Source organism: Schistocerca nitens, chromosome 11 (genome assembly GCF_023898315.1).
Source record: "Schistocerca nitens isolate TAMUIC-IGC-003100 chromosome 11, iqSchNite1.1, whole genome shotgun sequence".
In the NCBI taxonomy this organism is placed as follows: Eukaryota; Metazoa; Arthropoda; class Insecta; order Orthoptera; family Acrididae; genus Schistocerca; species Schistocerca nitens.
The window spans coordinates 212160578-212175698 of NC_064624.1; the positions used below are offsets into that span (position 1 = coordinate 212160578).

The window sequence follows — 15121 nt, forward strand, 5'->3', positions numbered from 1 at the left end:
AGGAGTGTAGTACATATCTAAATAAATGCCCAAAACTCAGGTGTTTATGAAGCTTTCAATTTGGATTCTTTTTCATAAGTTAAGAGATGCACATACTTAACTGGCATGTAATTATTTAAGCACTAAAGTTAAAAAAAAAAAAAAAAAAAAAAAACAATACAGAAAGTTTTAATGTCACTTTCCAAGTTATGGAAAAACTACAGCCACCTTGAAAAATGCTTGTCACATTTCTCCACCCTGGTGGGAACTTAAAATTGATCTTAAATAATTCCCAGGACAGTAAACATTGTAATAAAATAAAATTACTACTGGGTTTTTCAAATGGATACACAAATGCAAAATCACAATACTTCGTATTGCGTAGGAAAAAAAAAATTCTATATAAGATGACATGCACTTTTTCTACGTGTTACTCTGCATGGCAATAGTGCAAAATTTCTCCACATGTCATGTAATTTGAGGGGAAAAACTGGAATTTTTTTACAAATTTAAATGCTGCAAGTAAAGTTAGTCATTTGGGTTGCATTACTTCATACAAAAATAACATCTTATTTTCATCACACACTGTCATTTTTTCCGAGATGTGACAGAAGGGATGTATCTTTATTGGGAAAAAATTAATACCTATTCTTGACTAATACTATTCTTGGTGGGGAGGCTTGCGTGCCTCAGCGATACAGATGGCCATACCGTAGGTGCAACCACAACGGAGGGGTATCTGTTGAGAGGCCAGACAAACATGTGGTTCCTGAAGAGGGGCAGCAGCCTTTTCAGTAGTTGCAAGGGCAACAGTCTGGATGATTGACTGATCTGGCCTTGTAACATTAACCAAAACGGCCTTGCTGTGCTGGTACTGCGAACGGCTGAAAGCAAGGGGAAACTACAGCCGTAATTTTTCCCGAGGACATGCAGCTCTACTGTATGATTAAATGATGATGGCGTCCTCTTGGGTAAAATATTCCGGAGGTAAAATAGTCCCCCATTCGGATCTCCGGGCGGGGACTACTCAAGAGGACGTCGTTATCAGGAGAAAGAAAACCGGCGTTCTACGGATCGGAGCGTGGAATGTCAGATCACTTAATCGGGCAGGTAGGTTAGAAAATTTGAAAAGGGAAATGGATAGGTTAAAGTTAGATATAGTAGGAATTAGTGAAGTTCGGTGGCAGGAGGAACAAGACTTTTGGTCAGGTGATTACAGGGTTATAAATACAAAATCAAATAGGGGTAATGCAGGAGTAGGTTTAATAATGAATAAAAACATAGGAGTGCGGGTTAGCTACTACAAACAGCATAGTGAACGCATTATTGTGGCCAAGATAGACACAAAGCCCATGCCTACTACAGTAGTACAAGTTTATATGCCAACTAGCTCTGCAGATGATGAAGAAATAGATGAAATGTATGACGAGATAAAAGAAATTATTCAGGTAGTGAAGGGAGACGAAAATTTAATAGTCATGGGTGACTGGAATTCGTCAGTAGGAAAAGGGAGAGAAGGAAACATAGTAGGTGAATATGGATTGGGGGGAAGGAATGAAAGAGGAAGCCGCCTTGTAGAATTTTGCACAGAGCATAACTTAATCATAGCTAACACTTGGTTCAAGAATCATGAAAGGAGGCTGTATACATGGAAGAAGCCTGGAGATACTAAAAGGTATCAGATAGATTATATAATGGTAAGACAGAGATTTAGGAACCAGGTTTTAAATTGTAAGACATTTCCTGGGGCAGATGTGGATTCTGACCACAATCTATTGGTTATGAACTGCAGATTGAAACTGAAGAAACTGCAAAAAGGTGGGAATTTAAGGAGATGGGACCTGGATAAACTGAAAGAACCAGAGGTTGTACAGAGTTTCAGGGAGAGCATAAGGGAACAATTGACAGGAATAGGGGAAAGAAATACAGTAGAAGAAGAATGGGTAGCTCTGAGGGATGAAGTGGTGAAGGCAGCAGACGATCAAGTAGGTAAAAAGACGAGGGCTAATAGAAATCCTTGGGTAACAGAAGAAATATTGAATTTAATTGATGAAAGGAGAAAATATAAAAATGCAGTAAATGAAGCAGGCAAAAAGGAATACAAACGTCTCAAAAATGAAATCGACAGGAAGTGCAAAATGGCTAAGCAGGGATGGCTAGAGGACAAATGTAAGGATGTAGAGGCCTGTCTCACTAGGGGTAAGATAGATACTGCCTACAGGAAAATTAAAGAGACCTTTGGAGAGAAGAGAACCACTTGTATGAATATCAAGAGCTCAGATGGCAACCCAGTTCTAAGCAAAGAAGGGAAGGCAGAAAGGTGGAAGGAGTATATAGAGGGTTTATACAAGGGCGATGTACTTGAGGACAATATTATGGAAATGGAAGAGGATGTAGATGAAGACGAAATGGGAGATAAGATACTGCGTGAAGAGTTTGACAGCGCACTGAAAGACCTGAGTCGAAACAAGGCCCCGGGAGTAGACAACATTCCATTAGAACTACTGATGGCCTCAGGAGAGCCAGTCACGACAAAACTCTACCATCTGGTGAGCACGATGTATGAGACAGGCGAAATACCCTCAGACTTCAAGAAGAATATAATAATTCCAATCCCAAAGAAAGCAGGTGTTGACAGATGTGAAAATTACCGAACTATCAGTTTAATAAGTCACAGCTGCAAAATACTAACGCGAATTCTTTACAGACGAGTGGAAAAACTGGTAGAAGCCGACCTCGGGGAAGATCAGTTTGGATTCCGTAGAAATGTTGGAACACGTGAGGCAATACTGACCTTACGACTTATCTTGGAACAAAGATTAAGAAAAGGCAAACCTACGTTTCTAGCATTTGTAGACTTAGAGAAAGCTTTTGACAATGTTGACTGGAATACTCTCTTTCAAATTCTAAAGGTGGCAGGGGTAAAATACAGGGAGCGAAAGGCTATTTACAATTTGTACAGAAACCAGGTGGCAGTTATAAGAGTCGAGGGGCATGAAAGGGAAGCAGTGGTTGGGAAGGGAGTGAGACAGGGTTGTAGCCTCTCCCCGATGTTATTCAATCTGTATATTGAGCAAGCAGTAAAGGAAACAAAAGAAAAATTCGGAGTAGGTATTAAAATTCATGGAGAAGAAGTAAAAACTTTGAGGTTCGCCGATGACATTGTAATTCTGTCAGAGACAGCAAAGGACTTGGAAGAGCAGTTGAACGGAATGGACAGTGTCTTGAAAGGAGGATATAAGATGAACATCAACAAAAGCAAAACGAGGATAATGGAATGTAGTCAAATTAAGTCGGGTGATGCTGAGGGAATTAGGTTAGGAAATGAGACACTTAAAGTAGTAAAGGAGTTTTGCTATTTAGGGAGTAAAATAACCGATGATGGTCGAAGTAGAGAGGATATAAAATGTAGACTGGCAATGGCAAGGAAAGCGTTTCTCAAGAAGAGAAATTTGTTAACATCGAGTATAGATTTAGGTGTCAGGAAGTCGTTTCTGAAAGTATTTGTATGGAGTGTAGCCATGTATGGAAGTGAGACATGGACGATAACTAGTTTGGATAAGAAGAGAATAGAAGCTTTCGAAATGTGGTGCTACAGAAGAATGCTGAAGATAAGGTGGGTAGATCACGTAACTAATGAGGAGGTATTGGATAGGATTGGGGAGAAGAGAAGTTTGTGGCACAACTTGACAAGAAGAAGGGATCGGTTGGTAGGACATGTTTTGAGGCATCAAGGGATAACAAATTTAGCATTGGAGGGCAGCGTGGAGGGTAAAAATCGTAGAGGGAGACCAAGAGATCAATACACTAAGCAGATTCAGAAGGATGTAGGTTGCAGTAGGTACTGGGAGATGAAGAAGCTTGCACAGGATAGAGTAGCATGGAGAGCTGCATCAAACCAGTCTCAGGACTGAAGACCACAACAACTTGACTAATGGGAATATAGAAAATCAACTTAAGCTGTTCTCGAGACAATGAATTTTAAATATGTAAAACACTTTCTGACAGTTGATACAAGATTTATTTTTATTGAAACTGATTGCTTTTCTTTTCTTTAAAAAAAGAAAAAAGCAGTGGCACCCTGAGTTTTGATAGATATTGGATGTTCATTTAACACATGTCACATCATTGTTCAGAAGATCATTCAAATCAGATTGTGTAAAATGACAACCTATAGCAAGGGTGGCTCATGAAAATAGAGCCAAAAGTTATAAATTTAACTGAAACATTTTCATTACACAGGTAAACTTTATTTAGGGTGTCAAATTAGCATATTTAAACAATTATTCTAGCCACACTAATGTTAATTTAAAATGTAAATGTTCAGCAGTGGAGATCCCTGAAACTATGAAACTTCTTAACAGCATCTCTGATTTTTTTCTACTGTGACAAATTATATTCTGTTAACTTCATATCTTTTCATGAAAGTAACACGTTTTTGCATAATGTTGATTTAGGTACACCAACAGCACATAAAATGTTTTTCAAAGGAACAAAACAAGTCTGCCTTCACAGGCCAAAAAAATGGCACTGCTGGACCAGGTGGGTGGAGAAAAAGTAGTTCAACATTTCCTTCTTCATCACATACATTTCTGACAAAGGCAAAGTACCACCTGTCATAAACTGCTTCTACAAAATTATTTTGTTGAGGATGAGTGCATGTTAATTGTGAGGCATTTTCATTGAATGAAGGCTTTTCAGAAGAAGTTACTCTTCTAATGTTTTAGATTAGAAGACTTTTTAGTACTGACTCATGAAATGTCACCTCTGGGCCATCTGCATCACTTTAATTTCTATTACTGATGTCAGTTTTCTGTTCACAAATCTTACAACATGTTACGCACAATTTTTGGTTTGGATTCATATAGATTAATTTAGCACTTAATGTTTTAGACAAGCAAACTGACCTCAAATATTTAACTGTTTGTGTTTTTTTAAAGGATCACAAGTTTTTTGATGACTTTCAGAAACTTTTCAGTAATAGTATCTGTGATGACCAAACATAGTAGGACTTTCTTGATCTTGTGGAAAGCTTATATTGGATCGCAGAAATATCAAATCTCATTCTTCACTCAGCTCTTCTGTTTTTTGTAGAGTTTTACCTAAGGTATAGGTGGTCAAATGACATTGTGTTTTTATTAATTTTCCAACAGTGAGAATTCGCCTTTTTTCTATCACAACTGACTGAGCACTAATTCACTTAAAACATACTGTATAAAAATAGAATGATAGGGCCACTCTGGTAACAGAATAACCTGTCTCGCAGAAAGACAAAGACCAGCCGAGGCCAAATAGAGTAATTGTTGCATGCCATTTATTCTCAACAATGAATTTCAGTGATTGTTCCATTGATTTCATGCCTATCAAGGTTTCAAACAAGCTGCTGCTGTCTAAGAACACTTTATCACTGTGAGGAGGTGATTGGCTGAACACACAAATCATATATATTATAGTCTTTAAATAATTACTGAATTAGTCAAATGAAAGGAAATAAATTGTTACACGTTAACTTGCCTGCCTTGAATGAGTTATACTTAAGTATGCTAATTTGATACCCTTTCATCTGAGGCAGTGGGACAATGAGTGGATGTACTTCCCTTTTCCAACGCAGCAGAAAGTATTTCGATTTCCATGTGTGTGTCAATTAGCAGAAGACCCATTAAAATTTTTACTTTATCAGAAAGCTTACAATCTAGGGGATTGTACTCCAGTGAGGTCACTAGTCAATTTCAAATATTTGTCTTTAGAATGGACTTCTATAGGTGAAGTAAGCAGTCAAAAATTTAAAATTGTAACATAAGAGAAATGACGATCCTTCGAGAAGTGTTTCAGAAAAGCACCCTCTCTCACACACACACTCACTCACTCGGAACATGCTGTCAGAATGAGAGGTGGTGTCTTTTCACCACTGTAACAAACTACAAATCTAATGATCAGCTGGCACCTAAACCTTTTATAAGTTTGTGATTAACTGCAGCTCTTGTAATCTGGTGACATCAAGTGCTTTTGTCAGACTGAGCTCCTGTATGGGAATGCTTGGTAGTCAACAATTCAACCAATACAAGCCTACAATTTTGATAAAAGATGATAGATAGTAACTGCTTATTTGTGACGAAAAGTTAAGGCATTGGAAGCACCCACAAACAGATATCATTATAATTTAGCATGGTTAGTGCAGTAGCTATTGTGCTAGCTTCGGATTCAGGAGACCCAGCGTCAAACTCCAGGTTGGCCGTGCAGATTTAGGTTTGCCATAGTTTCCCCAGGCAAATCAGGAAGTCCATTTTCTTCATGACCAAAAGCAGAAAACAAGTGGAAGCTCTGTTTCTAATGAGTGCACCAGCAGAAAAGATATAAAACACCAATTGTCCTTTCAGTAGGAACCAGTCAAATGAAATTTTCATCTCGTATAAGACAGAAAATATATTTCTTCTGTTTCTCTTGCATATACTGTACTATTTCAGTTGGAGAGAAATACTTCTCTATAAGTTGTTACCTTGGGATTTAGTATTTTTATCCAACCAGTTAAAACTCTAGTAGGCATATTGGCAGCTGTATAGAAGTACAATATCTGAATCAGTACAGTTTGAAAGAGGGGGGGGGGGTTCCTTACTTCTTTGAATCTTATACAGAGAGCTAAATGCTAGTAACTATTACCTCATTTCGTGGCAGCATCTAAGGGAAAACTTCAAACTGTTTTGCACTTTACATTTCAAATTACTAGTACATTAACTGATCACCTAGAGTATAGATCCACTTGCTAGATCCAAATACTGAGATGTCTGTCACCTTTAAGCACCAGGTACCCACTGCATCTTTAACCAAATAACTGACATAATGCCAAAAGTTTCCTTCAACCTTCTCAGCTTCAGTCACACTTTTCCCATTAAAAAACTTACGATTGTTTGTAATATGGACGAATGTGATAAGTGTTCCGAGGCATTAAGAATTTTCTTAGAAGCATATGAATGTCAGCCATACACTTAATAGGAAAATTTATGAGTAACTGCACATTTTGTTTATCAATACACAAAGGATGAAGTTCCTTTTAAAGAAAGTTTGTGACTAAAGAGTACTCGTGAATGATTCTTGAGCTGTGTGATGTTTCATATGTGATGGTGGCATACTGTGCTTATTCTCTCAATAGACATGGCATACATTTTGTGGGTGTATGGCATGATTACTGTAGCTATTTCCATACCGAGTGAAAGTCATACAAAAAGTAGCTAAAAATGGCACAGTACTCACTGCTTTCAGATGCTTAAAATGCTGGTAAATGTGACTTATTTATCGTTGTTTTTTCACGATATACAGCTTATAAAGAAATAATGACGCATGTTGTAAATGGTCAGTACATTATGATCAGCAGCAAACATTTATTTCTGGAGAGCAAAATTTTCTTAGTTAATTTACAACATGAAGGTATAATATTTCCACCAACATCGGAACCACCACAATTTTTCAGTTTAACGTGTCTGCCCACATGAATTGTGTACAATTCATCGGCTTTTATAAAAATACGAAACACTTTAATTTCTCCCTATTTCACGTTTTTGGTCGACAGAATCGTCCGATCCCACGCGTCGGCTTTGACCCGTGACGTGTGTGGTGTCGTGGAGTTTGGTTTGAGTGTGGCTGTCTCCAGGTCTGTTTTATTTTATTTACTTTTCTGATCTGTTCGTTCTATCTCGTGAGATTTTTTTTTAAATTTAAAAACACTTATTACTTATTTTAATTATCTGTTTCCTCCAATTTCTGTTTTAGTTTATTATATTTATCTTTCTGATCTGTTCGTTCTATCCCGTGAGCTTTTTTTTGTTTTAAAAGCCAAAAAAACACTAATCAGCTACTGAAGCATCTTGATCGTCTATGGGTTGCAGGCGTTACGACCCATGGGGAGGTGGGTGGGTATTCATGCATGGCTGTCTTCACTTACACGTCGTAGCTACGCAAGGCGTCTGAATTTATTTATATTTAGTTTGCCCCCCCCCCCCCCCCCCCACCCAAAACACCCTATTTCCCGCGCTTGTCCCGTTAGTGTCATTAGGCTTCTTCTGGAAAGAGTGTGCGTTTGTTTTTGTTTCCGCCATATTTGTGACGTCATGGGTCAAAGCAGACGGGCGGGATCGGACGCTTCCGTATTTCCCACGTTTTTATCCACATTATTTACGCACGATTAATCAGATATAAAAAAATGACTAGACACTTTCTTAACGTTCGTTATGGTTATGATTCCTTCCTTCCGACATTCGTTTTTTCATGAAACACACGCTTCTGTACACATGATATTTATACTTTCGTTATGGTTCCTCCGTTCAGACCATAGGTCCACTAGGATAAGCATATCACAAAACTCCTGTCACTTCGATTGTATAGATCACCCATGTATTTACATTTACCGTTGACGTTATCGGTACTACTGCAAAGATCGATATATGTACTCATGTAGTCGATTTGGGTTATTTACGTCACGATGACGCGAACCTGTGTCACTATGACGTAGAGCTGTCCTCACCTAGCGTGAAATGAAATGCTACCCACAGCTTGTCGGCTGTGGTAGCCATGTTGTAGCGGGAGCTCGTCGTATGCAGTCGTCTGCCAAACCGAAGTTAGCCGAGTTCACCCGATCGGCTCTACAATTTGCAGTCTCCAAGCATAAGTCTGTCTGTCGGCATATCTTCGTAGTTCGTATCTTTGACTTCCCTGTTCCCGCGCTGTGTGATGTTTGCGAACATCGGGATTGTAGTGTGTACTGTGTAACGTGTTTGACTGTTTGTAATGGACGTCAGACGTGATACTTGTTGTAGTGTGGGCAATCGCCGGAGAAGAGACTCATCGGCTTCGTCGTGTAGTGAACGATGTGAAGATGAAGACCGTAGGGATCAAGGAGTTGCGATGACTATTGTGACTCTAAATGCTATTTTGGACGATAATAATCGTATGTTTGAATTTCTGAGGAGTTTTGGTGTTCTTGGTGATAAATATATATGTGCTAAATGCCGGAAGCTCATGTCCTGTGTTAAAGTCCCACCAAATAGATGCAGAGATCGGCTTATGTGGCGATGCCGAAAAGACGACGTATGGAGGTCCGTTCGCAAAGGGACATGGTTTGAAACTGCGAGGCTTAGCGTTAGAACTATTGTTTTAATGTCGTACTGTTTTTGTATGCGCAAGTCTTTTATATCTACAAGTCGCATGACAGGTTTGAGCGAGAGATCAGTCGGAGACTGGTTTTTGTCATGTAGGGAAATTTGTTCAGCGTTGTTGAAGAAGAGAGGGAAGATTGGTGGCCCAGGTGTTGTGGTTGAGATGGGCGAATCGTGTTTCGGACTTGCTGAGAATCGTAAAGGAAAGTGGTTACCAGAACTTTGGGTTTGGGGAGCAGTCGTTTGTGGGAAAGAACGTGGGGACCTGGTTTTGAAAATAGTTGAGAAGAGGGATGCAAGGACTTCGCAACGCCTTCTTGAAGAACATGTCGAGGACGGGACTGTGATATGTTCAGATATGTGGGAGAGTTATGAGGACGAAGGGGCAGTGGACCTGCAGACTTTTGCAGACTATCACAATTACCAATTTCGTAATAAAGTGATTGGTACCATGGAGCAATGTTGGGAGAAAGTAAGGAGAGTTGTGGGGAGAGGGAAGAGACGGCGCAGCGGTTTGCAAAGTCATTTGGATGAATACGTTTGGAGGGAGAGTGTATTTGGAAACGGGTGCGTGTTTCATTCTTTTATGCGAGGTGTGGGAACAGTTTATGTACCGTGTGTAGAGGACCCTACGCCTGTAACAGAATATCTTAAACTGTCAGCCAGAGCCATGACGACAGCAGAAGGAAAAGGATGCCCTTCGCAGTCGTCAGAGGACTCTACACCAGTAAAAGTCGAGCGATACCCGTCACTGTCAGCAATAGGTCCATCTTCAACAGTAGCACCTGCAATGAACTTTACAGTGCAGCCAAAGGAAACACCTAAGAAGCGCAGAAAATGTGTCGTATGAGAGTATTTTTGGTAACCCAAATCATATTGGAGAGGAGATGTTGGGGATATAATGTTTTTCTTTTATTCATCTGTCAGTTATGGAATACCTCACCGAAGACTTTAGAATCTGTTGTTTTGAAACTTTCTATGTGTGACGGCCCTTTTCTCGTTTGCACTGCCAGTTTTTCTGCACGACATTGATGTGAAGGCTATGGGTAACCTTGTGGTAAGTATTCTGGTGTTTATCCTTCCATTTACATTATTGATTCAGCACCCTTTGCCGCACTGCAAAATAGAACACATGTGCCATGTTGTATTGTGAGAACAACAGCTAACTGTGAAAGATCAGCTGTTTTTTTTAGGAAACACTGCCACCCGTCTATTTTATGGTACATTTTTATAAACACGGACTTTAAAAAAAGTTTTTGGGTGCGTAATACTTTTATTATCCTGTCAGAGTTTTTCTTTTATGATGTGTATCTTATAGTTAGTGCCATCTTCCATACATACCATATTTGTGATAGGTCTCAAGGCATGCAGTGTGTCATATGAGTCAAAGACTGAGGGCTAATTATTTATAACATGGGGCTACGTGCAGGATGTATTTACCTTTTTCTATTACAGAATATCTCTGTGGTGTCTGACTTGTTAAGAAGAAGCAATTTCAAATGACATTTGAATTTGCTTCTGCATTCTCTTAAGCATTCTGTATCTTTCTCTGTCAAAATTAGGTTCATTAATGGGAAGGCTAGCTACACTATTGTTTTTTGTAGTATTGTATAAATGAATTACTCTCAAATTATAGTGAATTTTTGATAACAAATTTCATCAGTGAATAAATCGCAGGTGCTTAAACAGATGCCTGGAAGATGTAGATTTGTGAATCCCACACATAGTTCTAATCATTTTCTTTCTCTTTAGTGGGGAGTTTACAGAAATCATCCTGTAGGACATCAGTGAATAAATATTTGAAAGAAGTGTTAAATGTGTCGTTTTATTGAGGTGTCTCGTATCCCTTCCTTAATATCGGGCCAGTCCACTTCAAATTGACCTAAGGTTTGCACCTCGTATTACTTTTTAGTTTTTTGTATGTACCCTCAGACTAAACAAAATTGCATACTCTTCAGTGCTTCAATAATTTGGTTTTCAAATATCAAAAACTAGAAATATGTCATTTTTCTGAGCGTACCTACTGTGAAACAGTCAGTAGGCCTAATTTCAAAACTGTTGATGCTAGCTGATGACATTGTAAAGATCTTGCTTTAAGTTTTAGTTTTTTACACAGCAAAACTATGCTACAACAGTTGCTTGAGTTTAGTAAAATTTCAAAAAGAAATTATTTTGAAAAATCTCAAAACACTTTTTTTCTTAGAAAAGGTGTAGTGTTTTTCATATAGGTCTGCGTGTTTTCAAGCAGTGCTTTAAATTTCAAAATGATGAAGAAAGGAATTTTTGAGATATAAAATTTAAGACCACTGTAGGCCTATTACGTAAAAGAAATAGATTTTAGTGGTAACTATCGATGAAATGGGTACTTTCCTTGAAAAACCAAACTGAAATATCTGGATTACTAATAACCAATTTACCTGTTTATTAATCTTAGGACTGTATTTGTACTGATACATAAATTACGGAGTGAAAGTTACTTGAAATATAAACAGCTGTGTAAGAATGGCTTTAATGCACACAATCTGTATTTTGTTTGATGAATTGTAAGTGACCACTTTCCCACACAATAAAACAAGAAAATCTGCACAAAGCAGTCTCTTGAAAAATGGTACCTGAACTCTCAGGTGGTAAGATACCTTCCTTTTGAAATTTTAAGCATCAGAATGCTGCTGAGAATTCTTCTGGGTCGTACGACCGTGGTCCGCGGAACTCTTCTATCCCTAATGATTCTTCCGAGGCTGCATCGGACATCTTCGGAGGTGCCCCCGGTTGTGCCAAGCCTCGCCGACTCGGCACGACCGTCAGCACCTTCGAAGATGTCCGACGCAGCCTCGGACGAAACATCAGGGATAGAAGAGTTCCGTGGACCACGGCCGTACGACCCGGAAGAATTCTCAGCAGCTGAAACATCCGGTCGTGGAAGCCTTCATTGTATGACCGGCATCAGAACTCTTTCTTACATATTCTGTTTTCTTTGTATGCACCTGTAAAGTTTTGAGTAATGTTTCGCTGCATGTTATTTTCCTCTACATATTTATGAAGATATTCCCTCTGTCATTCTGGTAGCAAGTGGAAATCTTTTCACTAAGTTTCAAGATTTCTCATAATTTTTCTTCCATATTTTGCCTTCTTTCCCCCTGTTCTTGGATGTCATAGTTCAAAGTTTGTGTATTCTGACTGTCTGCAGGGTACAAAACTGCTCCCTCCTCTCTGATCTTTCAGGAATAATCTAAAATTCTATGAAAGAGTCTTATTGTAGACCCTAGTGTGTCCTCGACGGTAATTACCCAAATGAAATAGTGCGAAAGCACTCCCAGCTTAATCAACCTGTGGTAATGTCCGTACTTGACGCATAGTTCTAAGCTTTTTGGGAAAATTTTAACTGTATATTAAATTGAGAAAAAAAAAAGGTAGACAATCGGAATCAAAAGTATTGTCTACTCAGGCACAGCAGGCGATATCCTGTGAGCCAAATATATTTCATCAGAGATTTTTGTGTGTGTTGGGCACAGTCGTGATTTTATTGTATAATGTTACACTGGTGCAACTTCAGTGTGTTGCTCTGAAGTACGTCCGTGACTAAATGACAGTGCACTTTTTTCCCCGCTTGCAGTCTGTGCAAATGAACTTCACCAGGAAGAATACTACAGTATTCAAATCCAGAGATCGCTCTTCGGCTGACAGTGTCGGGTAGCCACGACAGTATACGATTTGAGGATGTTTTCTGCTCCTAAAATTAAGGCTAGAAATACGTCTGCTAGCACAAGAATACACTTGTTGCGTAATTTTATTATATTTTTCCCAATGCTAAAATCTGCACTAATGTAATTATATTTACATCAGTATGCTGAAGTTCACTTTTAACTAAATGTGATTGAAAAATGGGCTGCTAAATGGAATATCTTATCAGGAAATGATGCAGTGTTCTGATCAAAGTCTAGGTTTAAAAGAGGTACCTCATTTTCATTTAAGGGCCATACACGTGACCCGTCTGGCCCCACTCGGCAATTGCAGTGTGCCACAGTGCGAATTGTTTACAGTAAGTTCACTGTGGTTATGTTCGATGAAGTGTCACTTTGTGTGAGGCAAAAACAAAAATGGGGACTCACCTTTGCCGTGTTAGAGGTAATGTGGCCAATAAAAACTGAGAGAAAGTACGGGCAAAGGAGTGGCTAACGCAATAGAAGGAATCACCCACGCTTCTGTGTTTAAAGAGCTGGGAGCCAATGATTCCCAGAATTATCTAAGAATGAATGACATATGCTTTTCAGAGCTGCTGAACATCATGAAACTATTCAGAACTGGGGGGGGGGGGGGGGGCAGAATATCGGGAATAAAATAGTGAGAGAGGCTGGAAGCTGCGAGGGTGGGCTGTTAGCTACACTACGGTTTCCAGCCTCTGGCGGAAGGTAAGAGGACCTCAGATTCAGTGTTGTTGTATCTCCACACCGCAGTTATTTATTAAAAAGGTTCCTGAAACCTGCAACGCGGTTTGTAGTAACTGGTCGAAATACATCGTGATAAAGCAAAATAAATAAAACAAATGATGTGTGTGTAAACTTTATTAATTTATTTTTGTATACAGCATGAAAGATGTCCCTAGAAATTTAAGAAATTCATTTCAGGTTATGAGAAGAAAGGCTACAATGGTGTCACCTATAATTAATAAATACAGAAAGATATGCATAAGAAGTGAAGCATTTAGCAATTGTCAGAACTGGAAAAATGTCTTATACTTTGCTCTTTGTAGCAGAAGTCTAGGCAGGATTTTCTGTAACATTTCCAACAATGTAGCAAGTATATTTTATTCATAAGTCCTTCATCTATCTATAGTTCTGTTTTTGGGTTTTATTTCCGATGTGTATCGGGAATGAAATCTCAAATCCATTCTGTCTGTATCTCAGCATTTAGATTCTATTTTCGAGAAGTATCGGAAATAAAACGTGAATACAGAAGGTTATAAAAAAATATCTTTTGCTGTCTCTATGTCCCATTTCATTAAATAATGAATTTCTCGAAACATCTGGAACATTTAAATTTCTCTAGAAACTCTGGCAACAAAGTTTCGTCCACCTTGCTTTCTGTCACGTTAGTAGCATTTGAAGAATGTTTAATCGTGCACGGAGTGACAGAAGACCAACTTTTGTCAGGTGGTTGGCGCGACACATCTTATCCGGTGAAGTGATCAGGGGGTTCGGCTGTCGGGTGGTCGTACCCGACTGATAAGTGTAGGTTCTTTGACCGACTGACTGATCAATTTTTCTTGTCAGGCAGTCAGTCGGGTATGACTGCCCTACAGGAAAAATTAATCAGTCAGTTGTAGAAAGAACCTACACACGTCCAGTCGGTCTGTCGGCTGGCGAGTTTGTAAAGCTCGTTATGCTTTGTATTCTGGTGTCACTACGTGTGCTGTGCACAGTTCTTTAGTGTATGTTTGTGTTTAAATGATGATTTGTTTTCAAAAAGTTCAGTTTGATGCACCCTGTGGGTAAGGTTGTTGTTATAGTAAACACATTTTGACACACAAATATTGTTACAGCATCTCAAATTGGCCGTATCCCAATCGCTACATCCACATCCTCTGACAGCTTCAACAGACGTTGCCGATTTGTAGTTTTAGAGAACATTGACAGCTCCTCGTAAAGTTTCAGTAATGTATTTTTTCCGGGAATCATTGATAGGATTCTCAGTCGAAAAGTCCAGGAACACCAAATCGTTCCGATTTTCTCTGTCCATTGTACTAAGGAAATTGTGTGAAATGAAATGATCGAGAGTCGAGTTTAGTGTGTTACATATTTTTGGAATCTATTGTGATTTCTGTGAAGGTTCACTTATGCTCGATAGTTCATTATATTAGAACTCAGTTTCTTGCAAAATACTGGAGCATATTTAGATAAGAACGATACAGGAGAGTAATTTTGCCAATAAGTTGTACCCACATTTTTGTCGACAGTGTACCTCGTGGTTTTTCCCAAATGCGGGGAAAAATAAATCTA

General features: G+C 38.9%; 1 protein-coding gene across 3 annotated transcripts in view; it reads left to right on the top strand.

The window, feature by feature from the left end:
* Positions 1 to 8626: 8626 nt before the first annotated feature.
* Positions 8627 to 15121, top strand: part of LOC126212998 (uncharacterized) — a 61141-nt gene continuing 54646 nt past the window's right edge. For all 3 annotated transcript variants that reach the window (XM_049940545.1, XM_049940544.1, XM_049940546.1), the window contains exon 1: positions 8627 to 10182. In XM_049940545.1, the coding sequence (XP_049796502.1) occupies positions 8758 to 9975 (1218 nt within the window). In that variant the 5' untranslated portion in view covers positions 8627 to 8757 and the 3' untranslated portion in view covers positions 9976 to 10182. The remainder of the gene's footprint in view (positions 10183 to 15121) is intronic.